General features: G+C 33.1%; 1 protein-coding gene across 3 annotated transcripts in view; it reads right to left on the bottom strand.

The window, feature by feature from the left end:
- The window catches only part of LOC142317410 (T-complex protein 1 subunit alpha-like), a 74,854-nt gene that overhangs the window by 32,626 nt on the left and 20,273 nt on the right, over positions 1-21,955 (bottom strand). The window contains exons 2-7 of one of the 3 annotated variants that reach the window (XM_075353963.1): positions 19,835-19,996; positions 15,172-15,257; positions 14,776-14,904; positions 11,266-11,363; positions 7,133-7,243; positions 710-891 (exon numbers count right to left, since the gene is read on the bottom strand). In XM_075353963.1, coding sequence (XP_075210078.1) covers positions 710-891; positions 7,133-7,243; positions 11,266-11,363; positions 14,776-14,904; positions 15,172-15,255 — 604 coding nt within the window. In that variant the 5' untranslated portion in view covers positions 15,256-15,257; positions 19,835-19,996. Of the gene's footprint in view, positions 1-709; positions 892-7,132; positions 7,244-11,265; positions 11,364-14,775; positions 14,905-15,171; positions 15,258-19,834; positions 19,997-21,227; positions 21,345-21,955 lie in introns of those variants that run through there. The other 2 variants (XM_075353961.1, XM_075353962.1) reach the window with 2 other exon arrangements.

Raw genomic sequence — 21,955 nt, 5'->3', positions numbered from 1 at the left:
GAAGTGTTTCGATGTTCCAATTCCACCAATACGTGTATGACCGCCGGGTGACAACAAAACACCTGTAACCTCCGACATTCATCCTGGATCCTCTCCTCGTTCAGGTCAACAGAGGACCCACCATCCAAGCTGGAATCCTCTTGCTGAACCTTGCGCATCTCTGTTTGGAGACGACCTTTCTCATCGGAAATGTCGAACTCAACAGCGTGCAGGTCTCAAAGATTATAAAAAGACGGTCTGATAATGTTTCCTCCTCAAGGACTCACCGAGAGATGAACTCATTGACAGAAGTATCAGGCACAAAAGTCGAGTCATGTTCGATAATGAGGGTCCCCTTCTGGACTTGGTGTTTGATCATTCATGCATATTAGTCTTCTTAGGGCCCCAGAGGTATCGACCCCATTGACTATCGATCGTGTCCACAAAATCAGGGCATTTGGTGTTGAAGTCGCCTGCTACTGTTACACTATTCCCGCTGTGCCTATAAAGTTCCATGAAAAGGCTGTCTAAAAAGGCCATGAACTGGTCAATCCCTGTGTTTGGAGAAAAAGTTTACAATTAATTAATCGATCGATTACTATGAATTTTAAATAATTTGTATTCCTGATGGTGGAAATGTTTGAAATTCAATATCGATACAGGAAAATTGAATAAGAATAAGAAGTATTCATAAATATACAAGCTTAAATTTACGATAAATAATACATACCTTGAGAAGCGACAGTGCAATTGAGAGCATATCCATTGACAAGAACGCTTTCCCTAGCTGAACGTCCATGTGCTTTTAATATATTCACGGCTTTAATTGGATAAATAACATTACCTTTGCTATCTTTAACTTTAATTGCTTCAACAGCATCGACAGCCATATTGGAAAAGAATTCACAATCACTGATAACACAGATAAGGTTAAAATATTTTGAAATTGCTAAAGCACAGCGGTAAAAAGGTTAATGATTTTTTTCTAATATAAAAGAATTATTACACACACACATTATATTTACATCTAAAATCTATTAAATAAATCACCTAGAACAAAACATTGAGGTAATTTTTCATTAAAGCACTTTCTTGGAATCCCACATCCTGATTGAAATTCCATTATTGAATATTAAAAGTTTAAAATAAAAATACTAAAACAATGAAAATTGCTTATTAATTTACTCGAGTGGGTGTGTTTTTATCTATTACAGTTTTAATAAGACCATTTTCCTCAAACAATGGTTTATGAAATTGAAATTTTTTTGTAAAATTTGTAAATGTAATATTTTTCTAATATATTTAATTTTATAGTCTTATTAATTTCTAATATATATAAATTTGTGTTCATATCAGAAATAGAATGTTTATTGTTTACCAGATGGTCTGCCATGCAAGATGAACATAATTTATTAATTTTGTAATTTCTATACGTTCAAGAAATCTAGTTTTAAAGTATCTATTTGTTTTTCCTATATAAACATCACAATCATTACATTTAATTTTATAAATTCAACACCGGTTGTTTATTTTATTATTTTTGTAGTTTTAGTAACGTTTTTTAATGATATTATTAGTGTATAAATACGTTATGTATATTTTTTCACTCTTTTGGGTCTTATTATGTATTGTTGAAATATTTATTTTGTTACTGTATTTTGATAGTTGTTTTATATAAATATTATTAATTGAACTAGTATCATATCCATATCCAACTGCTATGTGTTTTTATGATCCTTATTTTATTATTTAACTTTTCTTTATATTGTGTATTAATCATAACTGTATGAATGTTAATTTTATGAGACCCATGAATTATTATACAATTAGACGTAGGTCTTCTATGTACTGATGTTTCAATTTGGTTGTCCTTGTTTATTCCAATATTGACATCTAAATAATTTAACGTTCTATTATTATCTATTTTAAGCGTGAATTTCAAATTATCATTGCAAGAATTTAACTTTATAATAATATTAAATGTTCATTGGATTTCAGAGTTATATATAATAAGAATACCATGAACATACAGTGTCCTATAGGAAGGTATTTTAATCCCATAGATAAGGTTTTTTTTTGCGTATAATAGTAGTCATTAAATTCAAAAAAGTTTTATTTTGATATATTTCTTATAATTAATTTATTTAGATTAAATTTTTTTATAGTCCATTTTTTCTTTTTCTTCTGTATGGTATACAACTATACATATAATAAATAATATTTTTTCAGCCTACGCAAAGTACAGAATTAGAGAAAACTCTTACCTTCACTTTTTTTATGTTCAAAACATTTTTGAGCCTAAACCCAACTTCAGTGACATTTTTTAATCTTTTTACTTTTATTTTGTAAAAACTGTTACTAATAAAATTTAAAACATTTTAAAATGTACTTCACAGAGGCTAAAAAAATATTATATTATACAAGGGTTATTTCTTTTTCAAGGTCCAATCGGTCATGAAATTAAAACCTCAGTGAAAATAAAAAATTTTTTATTTGTAACAAGTAGTTTCATAGTTACACTATTTCTCTACATAGTCGCCACTCCGATTTAGACATTTGTCGTAGCAACTTTCCAATACCCTCGTCAGAGCGGAACCGCCTATGTTTTCAGCCATGTTCCTACATTGGTCTGCAGCTCGATGTCTGTGCCAAAATGTTGTCCTCCTGGCTGGGATTTCATGTGAGTAAGGAGGTAAAAATCGGATGGAGCCAAGTCCGGGCTGTATGGTGGGTGATCAAACACTTCCCGACAATAATGTTGCAGGAGCTTCTTTGCTACAGCTGCAGTGTGCGGCCGAGCATTGCCATGGAGAAAGACAATGCCTGATGACAACATTCCTCTCCCCTTATTTTGAATTGCCTTTCGTAGACGTTGAAGAGTCATGCAGTATGAGGCTGCAGTGATGGTCATGCCACGTTCCATGAATTCCACCAAGAGAACTCCATTCCAGTCCCAGAACACCAGTAGCCGTAAACTTTCTGTTGGGGAAGGTTCGCTTGAACTTCTTTGGTTTACTGGGAGAATGAGAATGGATCTGCTGTTTGGATTGTTCTTTTGTTTCTTCAATTTCCAAATGAACCCGTGTCTCGTCCCCTGTGACAATTTTGTTCAAAAAATCTTCTCCTTCATTGTGGTAGCGCTGGAGAAACGTTAGGGAGGTGTACATTCTCATCGTTTTGTGATGGTCGGACAGCATCTTGGGAACCCATCTCGCACACGGTTTGGGGTACTGAAGTCCCTCACTCACAATTGTATAGAGAACTGACCTTGAAATTTCAGGAAACGAATCATTCAATACAGAAATTGTGAACCGATGATTTTTTCGAATTGCCTCATCCACTTGCTTGGCGAGATCATCGGTTGACACTCGCTTCCTTCCCTGACCGCCTGCATCATGAACATCTGCACGTCCTGCCTTAAAGTTCCTGCACCATTGTCGCACTTTGCTGTCACTCATTGAAGTTTCACCGTACACATTACTTATTTGTCTATGAATTTCAGTCGCATTACACCCATCAGCCTGAAGAAATCAAATTACCGCACGCACTTCACACTTGGCGGGAAATTCTATTGTTGTAGACATGTTTACGTGCTAGCTGTGTGTTCAGAACTAAACGAAGTGATGCAGCGTGATTTTAGGATAGACTAGAGACGCTGCACAACACATATGTGCAAAGGTTCATCCAATTTTTGCGTGGTTTTTTATTTCGCAACCTATTGGACCTTGAAAAAAAAATCCTCATACATTTCTTATTATACCAATGATATATTTAATAAATTTTGGATCTTCTTGGTTACTTTGTAATTTATTTCTTATTATTTTTATTTTACAATCTGTAGGTATGCTAGGATACATCATAGTTATAACTAACGACAATAGTGTCTTTATTTATATTAAGCTACTTACTAATTTGTAAATACTTATTATATTAAATATGTTAGATAAATTAATTTTATTCCTAAGAATTTTTACTATTTGGACATAACAGGGGGCAGATTAAACATTGTTTAAAGGTATACTGGGATATTTAATGAATTTGTGATTGTCCAGTTAATTAAGCGGCAATCAGTTCAAAAGAATAAAATCTGGAATGCCATCTCAAATTATTATTATAATTAAAAACCGATCTGTATTTTTCTACTTTTTGTTGGTTGGGTCATTAATTTCTTCAAATTCATTATAAACTACGTAGTTTTATTAATCTGTATTTTTCAACTATGATAATCAGTGTATTTATCTGATTTTACTATTAAAATATTGTTTTTATTTAATCTTTCTCTTAAGTGATAAATTATCTGTTTATTGATAAATGGTTATTAGTAAATTTTGGAAATTGTAGCTGATAATATTATTTATTCCCTTATCTGTTTGAATTTAAATGAATTAGTGATGATTAATTTTTCATTTATTTTGCTAAGTTTAGAAATCTGTAACTAATGTAATTATCTCAGTAACACTAACAAACACACACACACACACACACACATATATGAACTGGTATTTTTGAGTAAAGTCCTGATGTTGATTTTTATTTATTAAAATGGGAAAAATGATGCTATTAATATTTTTATTTAGAATAGGTTGAATGTGTTATTGATTTACAAAGTTTTAGTTTAATTGCTTCTAAATAGCAGCTGCAACTATAAAGATAAAGTATAAATGGACAAAAATTATGTTGGGTTTTTTAAAATGTCATCAGTCCATGACCCTTGAGTGCTAAAACCAAAAAAAGAAAATAACCATGAAAATTTCCAGAAGATGCTAGTATGTGTTCTGATTAAATCTAATATTTTAATTAATAACTCCAGACTGGCTAAACATAAATTCTTTGTAAACGGCCGAAAACATTACATGAGGCATTGGTGGCATTCGATTTTGGGAAAAATTATAAAGGGTAGTTTTCGCTATTTTGATTTTCTTTTTACTTTTTATATAACAGTAGAAAATTGAGATTTAATTTGGTACAATGAAATCACTTATTAATACATTTAAAACCCCAAAATTTTAAGCGAATCAGAATCGGGGATGGTAGGATATTCAACATTATTTCTAAATAGTTTTCGGCTCATTGCAAAAACCCGTTTGACTAAAAAACATGTAATCTGATGCTAATATCGGGCCATATATGAAGTCTGTCCAGAAAATAACCAAACATTTTCAATTATGCGCCAATGAGATATTTACTGACGTGCGGTTGGCAGCATTGTGTTCTGCATAACCTCCTCTGTAACATTTTCTTGGGTTATTGATCATGTCATTTAGTTTTTGTGTTATTGTTATTTGAGTGTAATGTGTTTAAGTGTTAGTATAAAATTTAGTGTGAACTGGGGAAAACTTTCACCTTTTGAATCAAGCTTACAGAGATGACATTCTGGGTTTTACACAATGTTACCAAATGGTTTTCACAATTTAAAAGTGGTTGCCAGTCGACTGAAAATTACCCTCGACAAGGAAGGCCTTTGACTTCCACATCAACTGATGACATCCACATTCAAAAAATAAACAATCCGGTGCGCGCAAATCACAGATTGACTGTCAGAGAACTTGCAGTAGAAGTTGTCACAAGTAACTAAAAAAAAAGAAAAAGCTTAACGCACAATGTTCTCGGTTCACCTATGTACTACGCAACACACCAATAAATACAGTATTGCAAAAAAGCTAAATAAATAAAATACAACATTCCTATCCGCCCCGAACTAACTATGATTTTACAGCCAGATAGATTGTTGGTTTACAATAACAAACGAACAATATTTAAATATTACGCAACAAAGATGTTTAATGTTCTCCAAAAATAAAAACAAAAACAGTCGTTAAGATCAAAGTAATAATTGGTTTTGTTTACCACCTGAATATTAATTGCGATGTCAGGTGCAACTTTAAAACATAACAAATGTAACTGTCATGAAAACCAAACATGTGATCAGTAACCAACCACCCACATTTTGACACCGACAAAACTTTGCTAAATCATCTTTCTCGCATAAAATGAAATTGATAAAAAATCACCAGTTGCTCTTTTTAGCATAAAACTGAGCCTGATTTAAAATCATCAAATGGTTTCAAAGGGTTAAATAAACCACCCAGTACTGAATATTGAGATAAAGACATATCTTACCTTAATTATTCATGAAAGTACTTTCACAGGATTTTCATTTTCATTAGTACTTTTTTTTTAGATTTTTATTATGGAATTATTATTGGATTTATATTATTGGAATTATTTCAATACTGACCGAGGATGTGAGATCCCGCAAAAGTACTTTCATGAAAAATTAAAACAGGATTGTCTTATCTCACTCAATATACAGTATTAGGTGGTTTATTTAATAGAATTTGTGTGTGTGTGTGTGTGTGTATATATATATATATGTATATATGCGCAACACGGAAATAAACCAGCTAAAATTGCAGTGGTAGGTCTATGTAATCTACAGAAAGATAACCATTTAACTCCCTTTACTGCAAAGTAATAAAATTACATTGCTGTTATTATAATGAACAGAATAAGTATACTGATAAATAATTATTCATCAAGGCCTGCTGCTGATTTATTTTACAATCATTGACTTTTACTTTTTTACAGATTTTTAATATTAATGTTACTGACCTTAATCTTATTATATAGATCTAAAATGAATCTACCCGTTTCATATAACTGTTTATGAACTATAAAAATAAATCAGCTTTTCATACGAATAATTTTATTTTAATATCAATATAATTGTGAAAAAATCTTCAATTTTTTAAAAATAAATTCATTTTACTTGGACAAAAAAGACTGCAAACAATGAACTTCCGTTAATTTCTGAAGACACTGGCAATTGAATGTCCATACCTCTGAGGACATTATCGAACGTTATATAAAATTTTTACTTAAGTTATATAAACATTAAAAAATAACACATATATTTTTAAGACATACTTAATTATATGATAAAAAATGTCAATAAAAAAGAATACAAAAAATCTCTTATCAGTTACCTGGTAGAATCAAAGTTATTAGATTAGCAGTAATTAGGTTAAAGCAAACTAAATCTGAAACATTTTAAAGAAATTGTTTTAGAATTTTAACAGGGTTTTACACTTATTTGTAAGTGGAACATAATTATTTCACCAGTGTATTTTTATACGATATAAGAAAAGGATACGCTCCAATCAGTTTGCTGGATATAGATGTCTTGGCAATATTCACAAGACAATCTCGACCAAGTTCTTCAACACTGATTGTCAAATGTTCTTGAATGTACTTGCAAGCCTCTCTAAAGACAAGAATTACAAATTTAATTAAATTTTACGAATAGAACAAATTATAAATACGCACAGTTTCAATTTGTTAAACATTTGTTTTATTCTAACAGTATTATCTAATACTTGTATCAATAAGAGACTAACCATTTATAAAAAAAAAAACTTCTCACACACCTATAAAAATTTCTAATAACAAAACAAAATTGTAACAGTTAATTACACACGCTGACCGAAGTGATCTTGTAAAATTTTAATATTTTCTTGAGTTTTTTTATTGATAATTATATAATTCAAAAGAATATTTTTTAACAGACTTAATAAAACATGTTTTCTTTGTCATAAATGATTATCAAAATTTTAAATAATATTTTTCTTTTTAGATAAGGAACTTTACAAAACATTAGTAATAAGGTATTTTTCTTTATTCTTCCCATCTGGTAACATTCAGCAAGAAATGCTGCTAAGTACTGCATTTTAAAATCTCACTGGATGCCCATGTAATCAATACTGTTCAGTTTTTCTAAAGCAATGAATGAAACATGGTTGATTTATTAATATCAACATTATCAGTCATTGTACCTCCTTCCAACTGAGTTACATGAAATGATTTGAGAAGACTGAATATCTAAATAGAACTATGACAAGAAATGAGAATGGGCAAAATTAACGATCGTAGTGACATAGAAAATTTCCTGCAGATAAACATTTGTTCACTAATAACCGAAAATAGTCTGTCAAGAAATCCACAATTATGAATACTGATATGTACCTGTGACAGTGAGATAACTATTCTGTAAGATTATTTTTTCTGAGCGCTCAACAGTGTCATTTTATCAGCGCCTGGGCTCAATTTACTATCATAAACAATTAAAAATTACACTGAAATAAAACTATTCCGTATGCAAAAAAAAAAAACCATAATAAAAAACAATATAAAAAATCTAACTAGATGAGACATTATAATAATCAAATATTTTAATACTCATGCATGGCCTTAAGAAACAGTATGACTTTGGATAACATAGCTGTATTGTTTCCTAAGATATTTCTGATGTTAGCCCAATTTAATATTTCCGATACAACCCACAAGAATGTGGTGTATTGTTAGTTGGCAGTTGCAGTGAACACAAATGGGTGCACTGCTCCAATTCATTAGGTGTCCATGTGTAATATAATATCAAAATTAAGTATATTAATTCTTCTGAGAAGTAACAATACCCAGTCTAGGAGATTCTTGTCATTTCCTAGTATATGTCAAACGCACCTCGGCAATTTAAATTTGTGACATAAGGCTGCATAATATATGCAGTCCATAAATATGTGGTGCACCAGTCAAGCGGCTGTCGCATGGAAGAGACAGTGGTGTGCTCTTCGCTAACATCAGGTATCTGTGTGCGAGTAGCCCTGGTATGTTCTTATCGCAGTCAACACAGGACCACTTCCTCTTGGCGAATCTTTCTGCATGAAGAGTTCCACGGTAATATCTTATCTCTGATGTGTCGGAGTATATTATCTGCTGTAGCAGTGCATTCTCCTTGCCAGTCTCTTTTCAAAGAGTATGTTTAAAGGAATTAATAAAATCAGTAGTTGTAACTCGAGTAGTGAAAGACAGTAGGCTATATGCATTTTTAGCAGTGGAAACCACACATTCATTACCCAAGATTCCCACATGGCTAGGGATCCAGTAGAAATTCACTACCAGTTTAAGTGGAACTTTTTTAACTCCAAACTTGGGAACCTGGGCAGCAAACAATCTCTTCACAAATGTGAAGAAGGGAAAGAACTACTTGATACCCCTTGCTTTTAAATTATGATTATTTCATAGTATTAATAACTTAACAGATAGCTATGATTGTGGGTATTTAATAACTGCCAATATGTTGGCAGAGCAGTCTTCAGTTAGGGTCAAAAAAGTAGATATGATAAACAGCTGAATGTGGTTGGCAACTATAGAGGTAATGCAATTAAGCAAGTATAACTCGTGCATAAAATATTTTAATGAAAAATATTATTAAATGCAATCTCAAAATTCAAGGAAGGAGTAACTGAGGGGGATCAGGAAATTCTCTTTGTCCGTAAGAGACAGGCACAAGATATTCTTATAAGGGTCAAAGATGAAAAAATTACAAAAGGTTTAGGGAGTGAAGGTTGCCCTGAGGAAAAGGGAACGAGTACAGACAATCAATATTAAGGACAGATAAACAATATGGCTTTCAAAAGAGCACAAGTGCGTGGACACTGTCTGAAGAATGGAGGTGATGGAGGAGGAGGCTCGGATATCCAGGCGTGTGAGGAAGATTCTGCTGGTTGTCCTCCTGGATGTCGCCAACACCTTCAATGCGGTGAGATGCGAAGCCATTTTGCGGCAGTTGGAGGGAACAGGCATCTCGCCGTACCTGCTGAGGATCAGTACCTCAGTCGTAGAGAACTGAGAATTATGTCCAAAGAAGGGGAGGAAGTCATTGTACTCATGCAGCGTGGGGTGCCGTAGAGTTCAATCCTGGTCCCAACTTTGTGGAACATGGTGTATGACAATCTCCTTCAGAAAGAATAGCCGGCTGAATTGGAGTTGGTGGCATATACAAACGATTAGGTGGTGTTGGTGCTGACGGCGAAGGAACTGCATAAGGTGGTGAGGAGTGCCACAGGGACAGTTGAAAAATGTAAGACTTAGTTTCAGAGGCAGGGACTACAACTGGCAGCCAAGAAAGAAATCATATTCATAACAGGGATATGGTGTATATCCCCATTTCTATCAAGTAGATGGGGAGAAGATTGCCCTGAAGAATGGAGCCAAATACCTGGGATTGTGACTCCTTGACTCTGGTGAGGCTGATGGCCAACATCAGGGAACCCAGGGCACCTAACTGCAGAATGTTAGCGTCTATGGCAGTGTCGGCCATATTGAATGCAGCACCGGTATGGTGATAATAATCCTATAAACAGCGTATATAGGAAGTTGGCAATCAGGCTGACCCAATTATACAGGACAGTTTCCCTGGATGCTTCACTAGTGGTGGTAGGAATACCATCATTGGACCTTGTGGCCAAGGAAAAAAGAGACAGAACCACAGAAGGCAAAGAGGTGAGGAGCCACATGTTTACTAAATGGCAGGAAAGGTGGAGGAATGCAAAATAAGGACATTGGAGCTACATTTTGATCCCAGAGGTAGCTGGGATGGGTCAATAGACAACATAAGGAAGTGAACTTCTGGACGGCTCAGTAGCTAACTGATCACGAGTTATTTGGTCTACCTCTGCAGAATTGGAAGGAGGCATACGGATTAAAGTCAATATTGTGAAGAAACAGACACAGAGGAGCACACATTTTTCGTGTCCCAGCTGGAAGGAAGAATTGCCATGTGACTGTTTGGACTTACCGGAAAGTCATGCAGTTGATGCTCTTATTCGGTGGAAGTTGGACCATGTGTGCTCAGTGCTCCACCAGAAGTTACTGGAAGAGCTGAAAAAGGTAGCCAGGATGTCGGCTGAGGGCGATGAGGGTGCCTCGGCATTGTCATCATCAATGGCTTCCTTGGGATGTGTTCCTGCCGTGTCTGAGGCCGGCATACCTGTGAGGTTAAGAAGAGTTTACGTGTATAATGTAAATACTGAGTTGTAAATGTGACATGTAAATATTTGTATGAATGTAAGGTGTGCCTGTGATACATGTGGTGCCGAGACTGAGGCTGAGCCTTGTGTTCCAGTACCACGTTGTGTGAGGAAGTGGTTTTTTAGTGTGTCCCACTGCAGTAGGTGGCGAACCCCACACACCCAGCATATATGGACTATTGGGTGTTTGGTTTAGGCAAATTTTCCCAATTTTCCCACTTCCAACATGAGAGATTATGTTGATATACATACGATTTGTCAGTACACATAATCAACATAACCTATGCTTGCTAACCTTGTCTAATAATTTATTAATAACAATATGAAATATACAACAGCTATATATGTATTAGCTGTATATATATAAAAAAATATATATATGCGTGCCGGTTAAACCATTTTTAGATTAAAATATACCTACTTGCAAGCTATACGATAACCATTCATTATAGTTGTCGGATGTAGCTTTTGTTTAACCAATTCATCAGCATTTTTTAATAACTCTGCTGCAATAATTACCTGCAACATAAAAATTAAAAAATAATCCATAAAAATAAAACTTTTATAAGTTCATTTGCAACTACGAAATATATAAGCAGGCCCAATTAAAATAGTATAAATTTCTTTATGTCAAAAGATATAAATTCTACCAAATTATTATGTAGATTATGTAGATGTACATACATATGTAGATGTACCACTGCCCACCTATATTTTTGCCATTAGTTAACATGAAGCAAGCAACAGAGTTGATGTACAACGTATGTTCTGTGTAAAATTGTATTACAAAGGTGGTAACTGACTAGGCCCAAACCAGCCATTCAAAGGAAGTTTGTTTGGCAATTTATTTCATCAATCCTGTCCCACCTGATTATGCAATAAACACAAAGTTAGGAATTTTGAATAAATATTGTCATCACAAACGAAAAATCATTGTGCTGTGGCAAGAACAGTTTGCACACTTTTTGTGTCTGGCGTGATTAGCCCAATCATACAAGATCAATTAACAAATTGCACACATGTTTACAAAGAACAATCTCAAAAAGATTTGAACTATCATCCACATAAATTGCAGTTTGTTCAAGAATTGAAGTCTAAGTACATGAGAAATTGTGAAAATTTTTTTGAGTTAATTTTAAATAAAAATGAAAAAATACCAAACTGTTTTCCACCTTGTGGATGTCAGATGAAGCAAATTTTTATTTAAATAGTTTTTAAATAAACAACTTTTCCAATATTACGCATTACAAAATTCTAAGCATCTTATCTTCACTAGTAATCTCTTTCACAGAAAAGTAGTAGTTTGGTTGATGAATTACCAATCTCTGGAAATTACTGGACAGTAATTTTTTACTGAAACTGGAAATACGTCAAGGAATAATTATTACTGCAGCTCACTATCAATAAAATTTAACATTTTTAACTGATCCCTTAAGAAAATCTGATGGATTAGATTCTTTTCAACAAGATGGTGCAAAGCAACACACACATCAATAACATCTCTATAGGTACAGTGCAACAGTAGTTTGGAAATAATTATTTTTAAAAAATGGAGACAATCCACGGCCGGCATAATCTCTGGATTTAAATATCTGTGACTACTTTTTGTGGGATTTTTGAAAAGCAAGTTATAAACAATAAACCTCAAAGTACTGATGAACTTACAGGGAACACTGGTAAAGATATCTGAAACAATATGATGGAAATGTTGCACAAAGTTGAGAGAAACTTCAGTTAGAGGCTTTAAGAATATATATTCATAGGAGAAAGAATATCATTTTTAAGGTGTAACAGTTTTTAAGTGGTATATTTTATTCTCAAATATGATGTAAATAAAATTAAACAATTTTTTTAAGTTTTAATTTTTCTCTTTAAATTTTCCAATTCTTTAGCCAACCCTATGTTATGAGAGTAAATTAAGGTTTCCATTACTGCATTTTCATTCAGAAAAAAATGGATTATACAATACAGAAGAATATGTTAACTTTATGTAAAAAGGCAGAATTGAGTTTTTAAGTACAAAGAAATCATAATCCAAGTCAAGTAAAATAGGTAATTCAAGCCAAATACTTTTTGTGTATTTTTTGATTAATAAATCAATGCTATATATAAAAAGTATTGAATAAAAGTATTACACAACATCCTAGAATTTTGATGATCAAAAATTAAAAAATATCGAGAATGTAATTGTGACGTCAAACAACTCTCCCTCTTCTTTTCTGTTTAGCCTCTGGAACCGCCATGTAAGGTATAACTTCAGAGGATAAATGAGGATATGTAAATAATGAGGATATATAAATGAAATGTAGTCTTCTACAGTCTCAGGTCGACCATAGCTGAAATGGGTGGTTAATTGAAACCCAACCTCCAAAAAACACCGGTATCCACAACCTAGTATTCAAATCTGTATGATTGTCTTTCCTAGGATAGGTATGTTAACGACCTAAATTATTTTTGTAGAACATTATTACCAAACTTGACTTCAGATTAAAACAATTTGACAATTTATAATTTAAAATATGCACCGATAGGCCTTCAAAACTTCGGTACTTACGTATTAACTGCACCGCAGCTACAGCTTTATTTAAAAACAAAGTAGTCAATCGGATTTCGGTGGAAAATGAACAGTCTCTTTATTAATTTTAATAAATGGTTATGTATATTATAAATATAATTTAACCAAACTTAACCTACGCTCGCTAACCTTGACTAATTAACACCGTAATTTTTTTGAGTATTTATTTAATAAATTCAGTAATTATTGCAATTATTTATTATTTAAATAATCAAAACACTCCTGTTAATTAGTGAAGGTTAGCGAGGATAGGTTAAGTTTGGTTAAATTATATTTATAATATAAATAACCATTTATTAAAATTAATAAAGAGACTGTTTTGATTCTATGTTAAACTCTATATCGGCCCATTTTCCACTGAAATCCGATTGACTACTTTGTTTTTAAATAAAGGTGTGGCGTTAATACGTAAGTACCAAAACTTGTAATAAAGATAACAATTTTGTGACAGCTAGTAATCTTTAACTGCAGAAAAAATTTAAATCTGAGGGCAGGTTCTGTATCAGTCCTAATTCATAATAAAGTATTTTTTTTACAGAACTTCAAAAATTAAAATAAACAAATCATTAAAATTTTTAAAATTGAACTTAATTTATAAAGTGTTTCTCGGCTTATTCAGATTGACTCATTACCCAAAATCTATAATACATAAGTGCACAATTATATTGAAAATATTAGAAATATATTAAACAGAAAAAGAATAAGTATAGGAGGACAAAAAATTAGATGCATAAGGTTTGCACCTTATACCATATCTGATATTATATATATGGTAATTCTAGCCGATACACACACTCTTCAAAGATTAACAGTCCTGGAGGAAGAAATGAAAATAAATAAAGAAAAAAACCAAAGTTGATAAATAGGATTTATCAGTAAAAGAAAAAGCGAAGGAAAAACAGAAAGAAGTAAACAGTTCTAGATATTTGGGGTACTTCAGCGGCAAAAGTGCTGGAAGAGCACAATGGAAATAAAAGGAAGGATAGCAATGGCAAAGGATGCCTTCAGTAATAAAAGATAATTACTAGGCAAAAATCTAGACTTAAAAGTTGAAGAAAAGGTTAGCCAAATGCTATGCAGTGGGCCTTTTGTTGAAGAAAAAAGAAATCAAAGAAGAAACAAAAGGATGAGGTGAAGATTGAAAAGTATAAGGGAGATGGTGAAGAAGGCTTGGGACAAATGGATGGAGAGAGCGGTGGCATAAGGGCCCTGCCGCCAAGCAGAACACCAGTTAATGATGTTACTCATATATATTTAAATGAAATTTGGTGTATGTGGACCCAACAAAATACAGAATCTCTCTTTTATATATATTAGTAAAAATATGGTCTTGCTTGAAACAAGCAAGACTCCTACCACAGATGTGGTCCCATCTCCAACTTCTTCATCTTGCAGTTGAGCCAGATCAACTAGCACTTGGGCAGCAGGATGCTCGACTTCCAATAGGTTAAGGATTGTCGCACCATCATTAGTTACAGTTATATCCTATACAAAAAAAAAACAACCAAAAAACACACATTAGTAAACAAATTTTTTTTTAAAGAATTCAGAATTACATTACGATAAAGTAAACCAACATTCAGAAAATCTTTCACTGAACCGTACAACTATATAAATATCTAACTTAAGATAATTCAAAATTTAAAACGTTACAAAAATTACTTACTTTTAAACTGTCATAAAAACAAAGACAAAATCTGCAATATAATAACCGTTTACCTAACCGAGTAATAACAGTTTAAAAACACTCACCCCAATATCATCCACAAGCATTTTATCCAAACCAACAGGTCCAAATGAACTTTTCACGATATTGGCAATCGCACTTGCAGCCATAACTGAAATTAAAAAAAAGAAGCTATTAGTTATCAATGTTAACTAAATCTCCCATAATTTTTCAAAACAAGATTTAAAGATCCAATATTAAAGTCATTAAACCGATTCACAGTGTAAGGTATGCGAATTTTATATTGTGATATACCAGAAAAAGAGGCTTTTAAAACACGTTTGTATTTAAAATAATATCGATTAACAGCAATAACAAATAAGATACAAATAATTATAATGATTTTGTACTGCATATTACCAAGCTTACATTTAATTTTAAGCTTAAGAGATAACATAACGAAAATAGTGTTTAATTTACTTAATTTTGTTGCAATCAATCAAAACACGAACAAGAAGTTTTTTTATGACGAAGATTTATCATATAACATTCAGTCCAAAGATTTTGTACAGATTTGTGTAGACCTATATGGGAGCAATTTATTGGTAAAAAGTTTAGGTAAATATCTTTAGGAGGTGGGTTTTTTTATGGCTGATCATTTTCTGAAAATTTTGGAATGATAACCGTACTTTACATTAGCACAGTACACCATGTATGCTGCTAATCTTACAATTTTAAACAAATTTTGACCTAAAATTCCGCCTTCCCCATAAACTAGATAAGCTATTTTTTTTATTTTTTATAAATTTCTTTTAATGTCTTCCTAGGCATACTAGTAGTGCAAGCAACAAAAAAATAAATAAAAAAACTTTGGGGGCAGGGGAGCAGATCAAAGTTTAAACACAGTTTTGAATTTTTCAAAACGTTTTTGGTTTTTTTAAAAATGGAACTGTCAAACTATTCACAATTGGCCAACGCTAATTTAATTTTATTAATATAAGTTCTATAAGTATTATTTATATAATAATTATTATTATTATTATTATACTTTTACTTGTAAACATTTTTTTGGGAAGATAATTAATTCATTATGTAAACATTATAGGCTTGTAAATTGGAATAGAGAATGGAACACTTTATAACTCATGAAAAATTGTGTCTAATTGGGATTGACAGCCACAAAGATTGGTTAAATACAATTATTCAGCATCTAGCACTACTACTATTTTTCAACAATACAATTTATTTTGAGCAAATAAAATAATTTCCAGTATCGAAGATTAAATTCAGCTATTTCGTAACTAATTTTCAAATAGTAAAAACTGCTCATTTTGCTTTGTGCAAACAAACTAATTTCTAGTATCAAAAATTAATTTCAGTTACTTTGTAACTAATTTGCAGTAAAAATTACCTGTAAGACACCACAGGTATCATTATACTGAAAACTAGACTAAATCAACAAATACACATTTGTTATACACATTATGAGAAACACCATGTTGGGAAAGTTATTTTTACTCCTACTTCATTCTAATTAAGTAAACAATGTACTAAATCCATGAATCAGCAAAAACCAAAATAACATTAACCTGGAATCACTTGAATGTTAGATAAAATGTTCAGATACTTTCTATAATAAAAACTTTATACTACGTATGAACCTTAAACTTTGTCATTGTCTCAGCAGGACATTTTTATGCAAGTGTTGATGCTGGACATTGTTGTGGGGGATCTGGTGGTGGGGTCCCAAAGGTCAAAAGTGGGGAGTACATGGTCTGTTAATTGGAATCTAACATGAAAGTGATCACGTCAGACTACTTCTTACATCTAACCCGTGAGGTAATTATTGTTTGATTGAGTAGTTATTATTTATTTACATTTTACTGAATATTTTGGAATTTGAATGTTCAGGATTGCCCCAGACGAAAAATGGAACAGCACAATGACGTTCATATTCTAGCATGGTTGGAAGAGGAAGAGTCCACATATATTGAAACTGACGATGAAGCAGAATTTGCTTTTGAGTTACAGCAATTTTTACAGACACTGATCCTGAGCCCGAACATCAGGATAAAAACATAGATTCAGAACAATCAGATAAAGAAGATAATCTGCAGCCTGCCAACGTTTTATCATATCAATAAGCTGCAAGTGCACGCTCAAATCAAGGAATAACTAGTATCGCTGGCAGTCTGATTTTCCACGGTAAGGATAGCATAAGTAACTGGTACATACACAATCCAGCATCAACACGACCTACCCGAACTGCAGAAAAAATATAGATACTAGATTGCCAGGCGTAAGAAATGTGACTGGAGGAAAAAATACAATTATGGATTGATGGAGATTTTATTTTCCACATGACATAGGTTGTGGAACGGCTTGGGAAAAGCATCAATATGAACCCGCTTCTAAATCGAGGCCGGTATGGCTTCATAAAAGGGGTTGGCATTGAAGATTACATCTTAAATGCTGTTGCCGAGGTGGAAAGCAAGCGCTGACTGTACATATGTTTTGGCAATTTTTATTGAGGCAGCATTTCCTTCCTTGTGTTGGAGTTCTGCCCTCTTTGAGCAATGTTCCCATAGCCCTGCAGGCTGTAGTACATGACCACTTGTCTGATCACACGGCTCTGTTTAAGGATGCAGTCCTAGTTGTGGAAAAGTCCATCACCAGGGGAAGCCCGCAGGGTTCCGTTCTTGATTCCTTGCTGTGGAACCTGGTATTCAACAGATTTTTGGGACGACATTCCAAGGAGTCATAGTCCAGTCTTTTGTCGATGATTGTCGCCTGTTAGTTCATGGAAACTCACAACCACAGCTAAAAGACAGAGCACAGGTAGATTTGTCGACCACGGAGGACTGGATGGACATTCAAAATTTAAAGATTTCTGTGCCCAAGACGAAGTTTATGCTTCTCAAGGGTGCAGAAAAATTATCATACAGTCGTAACCCCCTTAATTAAGTATAAAGGCTGTGTGTAAAGGCTGTGTATCAGTCGAGTTCGAGTTCATAAGTACGTAGGTGTTTTGTTTGATGAGAAGTTGCTGTTTAGCAACCACATTAGGCAAGTAGCTGCGGACGTGTCTCTGTGATGCACAAGCTTAGGAGGATTGCTTGAAAGGATTACGGGCACAAGTTTATGGTTTAAGGGGAAATCTGCCCACTCACAAACGGAAAGTCAATGTGGCTCTCGCCACATTGTTGGACCATGAGGCAGTTCCTTAATCAGGTTGCTTTGCTCAACAGACATCAGTAGTTTACCTAAAGGAAAAGACTCCTACCACGCTGCTGTAGGAAGCTAACTGAGAGATATGGCTGGCTACCAGCCAGATTAAGGCTCCAAGCGCTTTAACAGTGGACAGGTACTTGCTGCCATTCAGCAGCCTAGACATGGCAGCAAATTGCTGTCTTTGACGAGATAAATTTAATTAATGATAGTAATAAATGTTTTAGTGGTTGACATAGTGCGCCTACCCATTTTAGTGATACATGAAAAGTGGTCTGTAGGACACGCAAGCGGGTGGTGTATGGTACCATGCTTATTCTGCTCAAGTTTTTAGGTTAGCTTTAGGAGCTAGTTAGGACTGGCAATTAAACTGTTTCAAGGTTCAGTAGCCGTTTGTGGCAGACATTCAGTCTTAAGCTTTAGGACAACCGAATGAGATGGTGGCAGGAGAAATGCCAAGCAAACCAATTTCCAGATGACACAATTGAAGATATTGTTGCTAATGAGCCATTCATGTGCACATGGCATCAGGAATGTTTCGCAAACCGATATAATTTAATTGGAAGCTTTCTTGAGTGTACTTTATTAACTTGTGTTAAAAAAAGGTTAGTCATCTAAATATTGACGAGTTATGGACCAACGATGATGATACATGTTCAGAATTTATTTCGGCTGTACTGACAGAGACAATTTCAAACACTGATTCTAGTTATGCGATTCAATGAAAAAAATACCAGAGCTGCTAGAAAACTTATTGATAACTTAGCCCCAAATTAGGCAGGTTTTTGAACAGTTTGTTCAAAAATGTGAAGAAGGTTATTCAATAAGTAAACATGCCAGTATAGATGAAATGCTAGACGTATTGTTGCAGCATTGTTGCTGTAAATTACGGGTTTATATACCAAATAAACTAGCAAAATATGTGCAATAAAAGTGCACATCCTTGTAGATGCCCATACTTTTTACTCAAATAAACTGGAAGTATATGCTGAGCAACAGCCTCAAGAAGCATATTTTTTCCAAATGATGCCAGCAGTGCAATGAAACATCTTATTGAACCCATAGACAGTATAGGGCATAATGTAACAACGGACAACCATTTAATGTTCCTCTTGCAAACAATTTATTTCTAAATCATGGACTGATTATTGTAGATACTATTCACAAGAACAAACAATAAATCCTGAATGAACTTGGTGTTACTAGGGATCGCCTGGAAAAAGCAGCAATTGCCTACTGACTTCATTTGTACCCAAAAAAAGGCAAAACCGTTCTGCTACTTTCAATCATGCAAACGATGATGCCATTCATGTAACTTCAGGAGACTTGAAACCAGAAGTTATACCAGTTTGTAACTCAACAAAGGGGAGTGTGGATGTTACAGATCGTTTGAAAAGCGAGAATGTTTCTAGAATCAGTAACCAATGGCCTCCAACTTCATTCTCCCTATTGAACATTGTTGCTATCAACTCTCAGACAGTGTTTAGATAAAACAAACAAGCCAAGTTAAGACGGAGTTACCTCACAGAGATGGCAAAATCCCTGGTGCAGCCACAGCTTGTGAGAAGGGCAGCCATCCTCACATTCAAGTGGGTCTCAAGCAAAATATACAGCAGGTAGTATAACTTCCCCTACCACCACACCAAACCCTCGGGAATGGCAAGTCACTCTGTGTCTACTGCCCTGTGCACAAAAACCAATTTATGAAGTATCAATGTGGCAGTTGTTCATCCCCTATGTGTAAAGATCACACACCAAAGTGTTCTGACTTGTTCTCAGTGTAACGAACATGAAAAAATGAACAAAATAAAAATGAAAATAAAAAACATTCAAAATAAATTCATGTTACAATAATTAAAAAAAAAATACTTTTATTTATATTCGCATCAGCAATTAAAAGTAATTACGACTTTAGTTTAATATTGTACCCAGGTCGACTACTCCTGAGATATGTAGTTAATTGAAACCCACCACCAAAGAACACAGATATACACGATCTAGTATTCAAATCTGAATAAAATTAACTATCTTTATTAGGATTTGAACCTGAGAACTTCGACTTCGAAATCAGCTGATTTACGACGCTGAATTTACCATTAGACCAACCCGGTGGGTTATGTTGCAATATTGATTCAGCCAATGAACTAAATATTTAACTATATAAAAATATTACTAATTTTATTATAGTTTTAGTTTTTAGATGTCCTAAAATGTTAGTAATCATATTGTCCTCATGATTATAAACACATTTACGTATTTTGAAATGTTCTTTAAATTTTCAAATTTAATACATTTTTTAGTATACCATTTCATTTATATTTCTAAATAAGTACTACAAGATTTAGCCAAATATTTTTTAAACCCATAACAAATTTGCTGCCATTATAAATTGCGTTTTGAGAAAAAATTACTTTTATTTCGGTATGCACCAATGACAAATAAACACGTGGTTAACGCGCAAGTAACCACGTGGTTTTCAGCCACGTGACTGATCCCGGGTTAAGCTATAACATTTCATTACTACTTTATGATTTACTTATATTCAGTATCAATCATGATTCTTAAATTTCAAGAAAAAACATGTTATTCAGAATTTATAAAGCTAAACCTACACCATGTAAATAATAAAATTATATGCGTCACGGAATGAGGTTATATTCTATATAACTAAATCCACACAGCTTTAAACCCACAGATTACGCTTATCATTAAGTAAAACAATTATAAAACTTTCATAACAATACTTTCTTATAGGATAATTCATAAAAAGGACGGAGATTTTCGATAGAAACGTTTCCGTTTGAAAGAACGACCGGATCGTATCTGACATGGTTACTAAATCGTTCCAAACGGAAAATATATAAATCAAAAGGAAATAACTGGCTAATATTAAGCAAACCCTTTAAATACATACCATTTTGCGTCCTCACTGATTCACCAGAAGTACGAGAACCTCCAAGCGAAAGAATACTACCTACTGTAGACATTATGAACAACTAACTCAACCCACGCAACTCTTTAATGCAGCGGAAATACTATACTGCAACTACATGTTTCCGTTGACGTTCTTATCACGTGACATTGTTCATAAAAAATAGGTAGTTACCTGTAGCATACTTTTTAACAAATAAAATTTCAAAAATTTAATTTTTAAAGCTTCCAATACTCAAATATAACGTTATGAACATTATTTAAAAATTTGTAAAATTATCACTTTATATATATTTTTTTCAACTGTACATGTATAACATTCATTTCATTTTTTTAAGGAACAATAACAATCTTTAACAAAAGTATGTTATCAAAAATAAAAAATGATAACCGCAGAAAAACGTAATAAATAATTTCACAATCAAAATCTAAACGTTGGTACTTCTGATAACACTTTGAAATCGTGATATCTTGGAGATTGTAATTTAATTTTCAATGGGTTACTACACATCTGGATAAGGAATTTTATTTTAAATACTTTCTTACATACAACAAATTTGGTTTTAATATATATTTTTTTAGGAAAATTATTTATTAAAATAAACGCCAAAAAAAATCTCAACCTTTTTCTATCACGTATAAGTACTCAAGTTTACTCTCTAAATTAAATTCATACTAATTTTTTTCAACCCCAAAAGATTTTTGTATAAT

Source organism: Lycorma delicatula, chromosome 1 (genome assembly GCF_047948215.1).
Source record: "Lycorma delicatula isolate Av1 chromosome 1, ASM4794821v1, whole genome shotgun sequence".
Lineage (NCBI taxonomy): Eukaryota > Metazoa > Arthropoda > Insecta > Hemiptera > Fulgoridae > Lycorma > Lycorma delicatula.
This window is presented reverse-complemented; position numbering and strand designations above follow the sequence as displayed.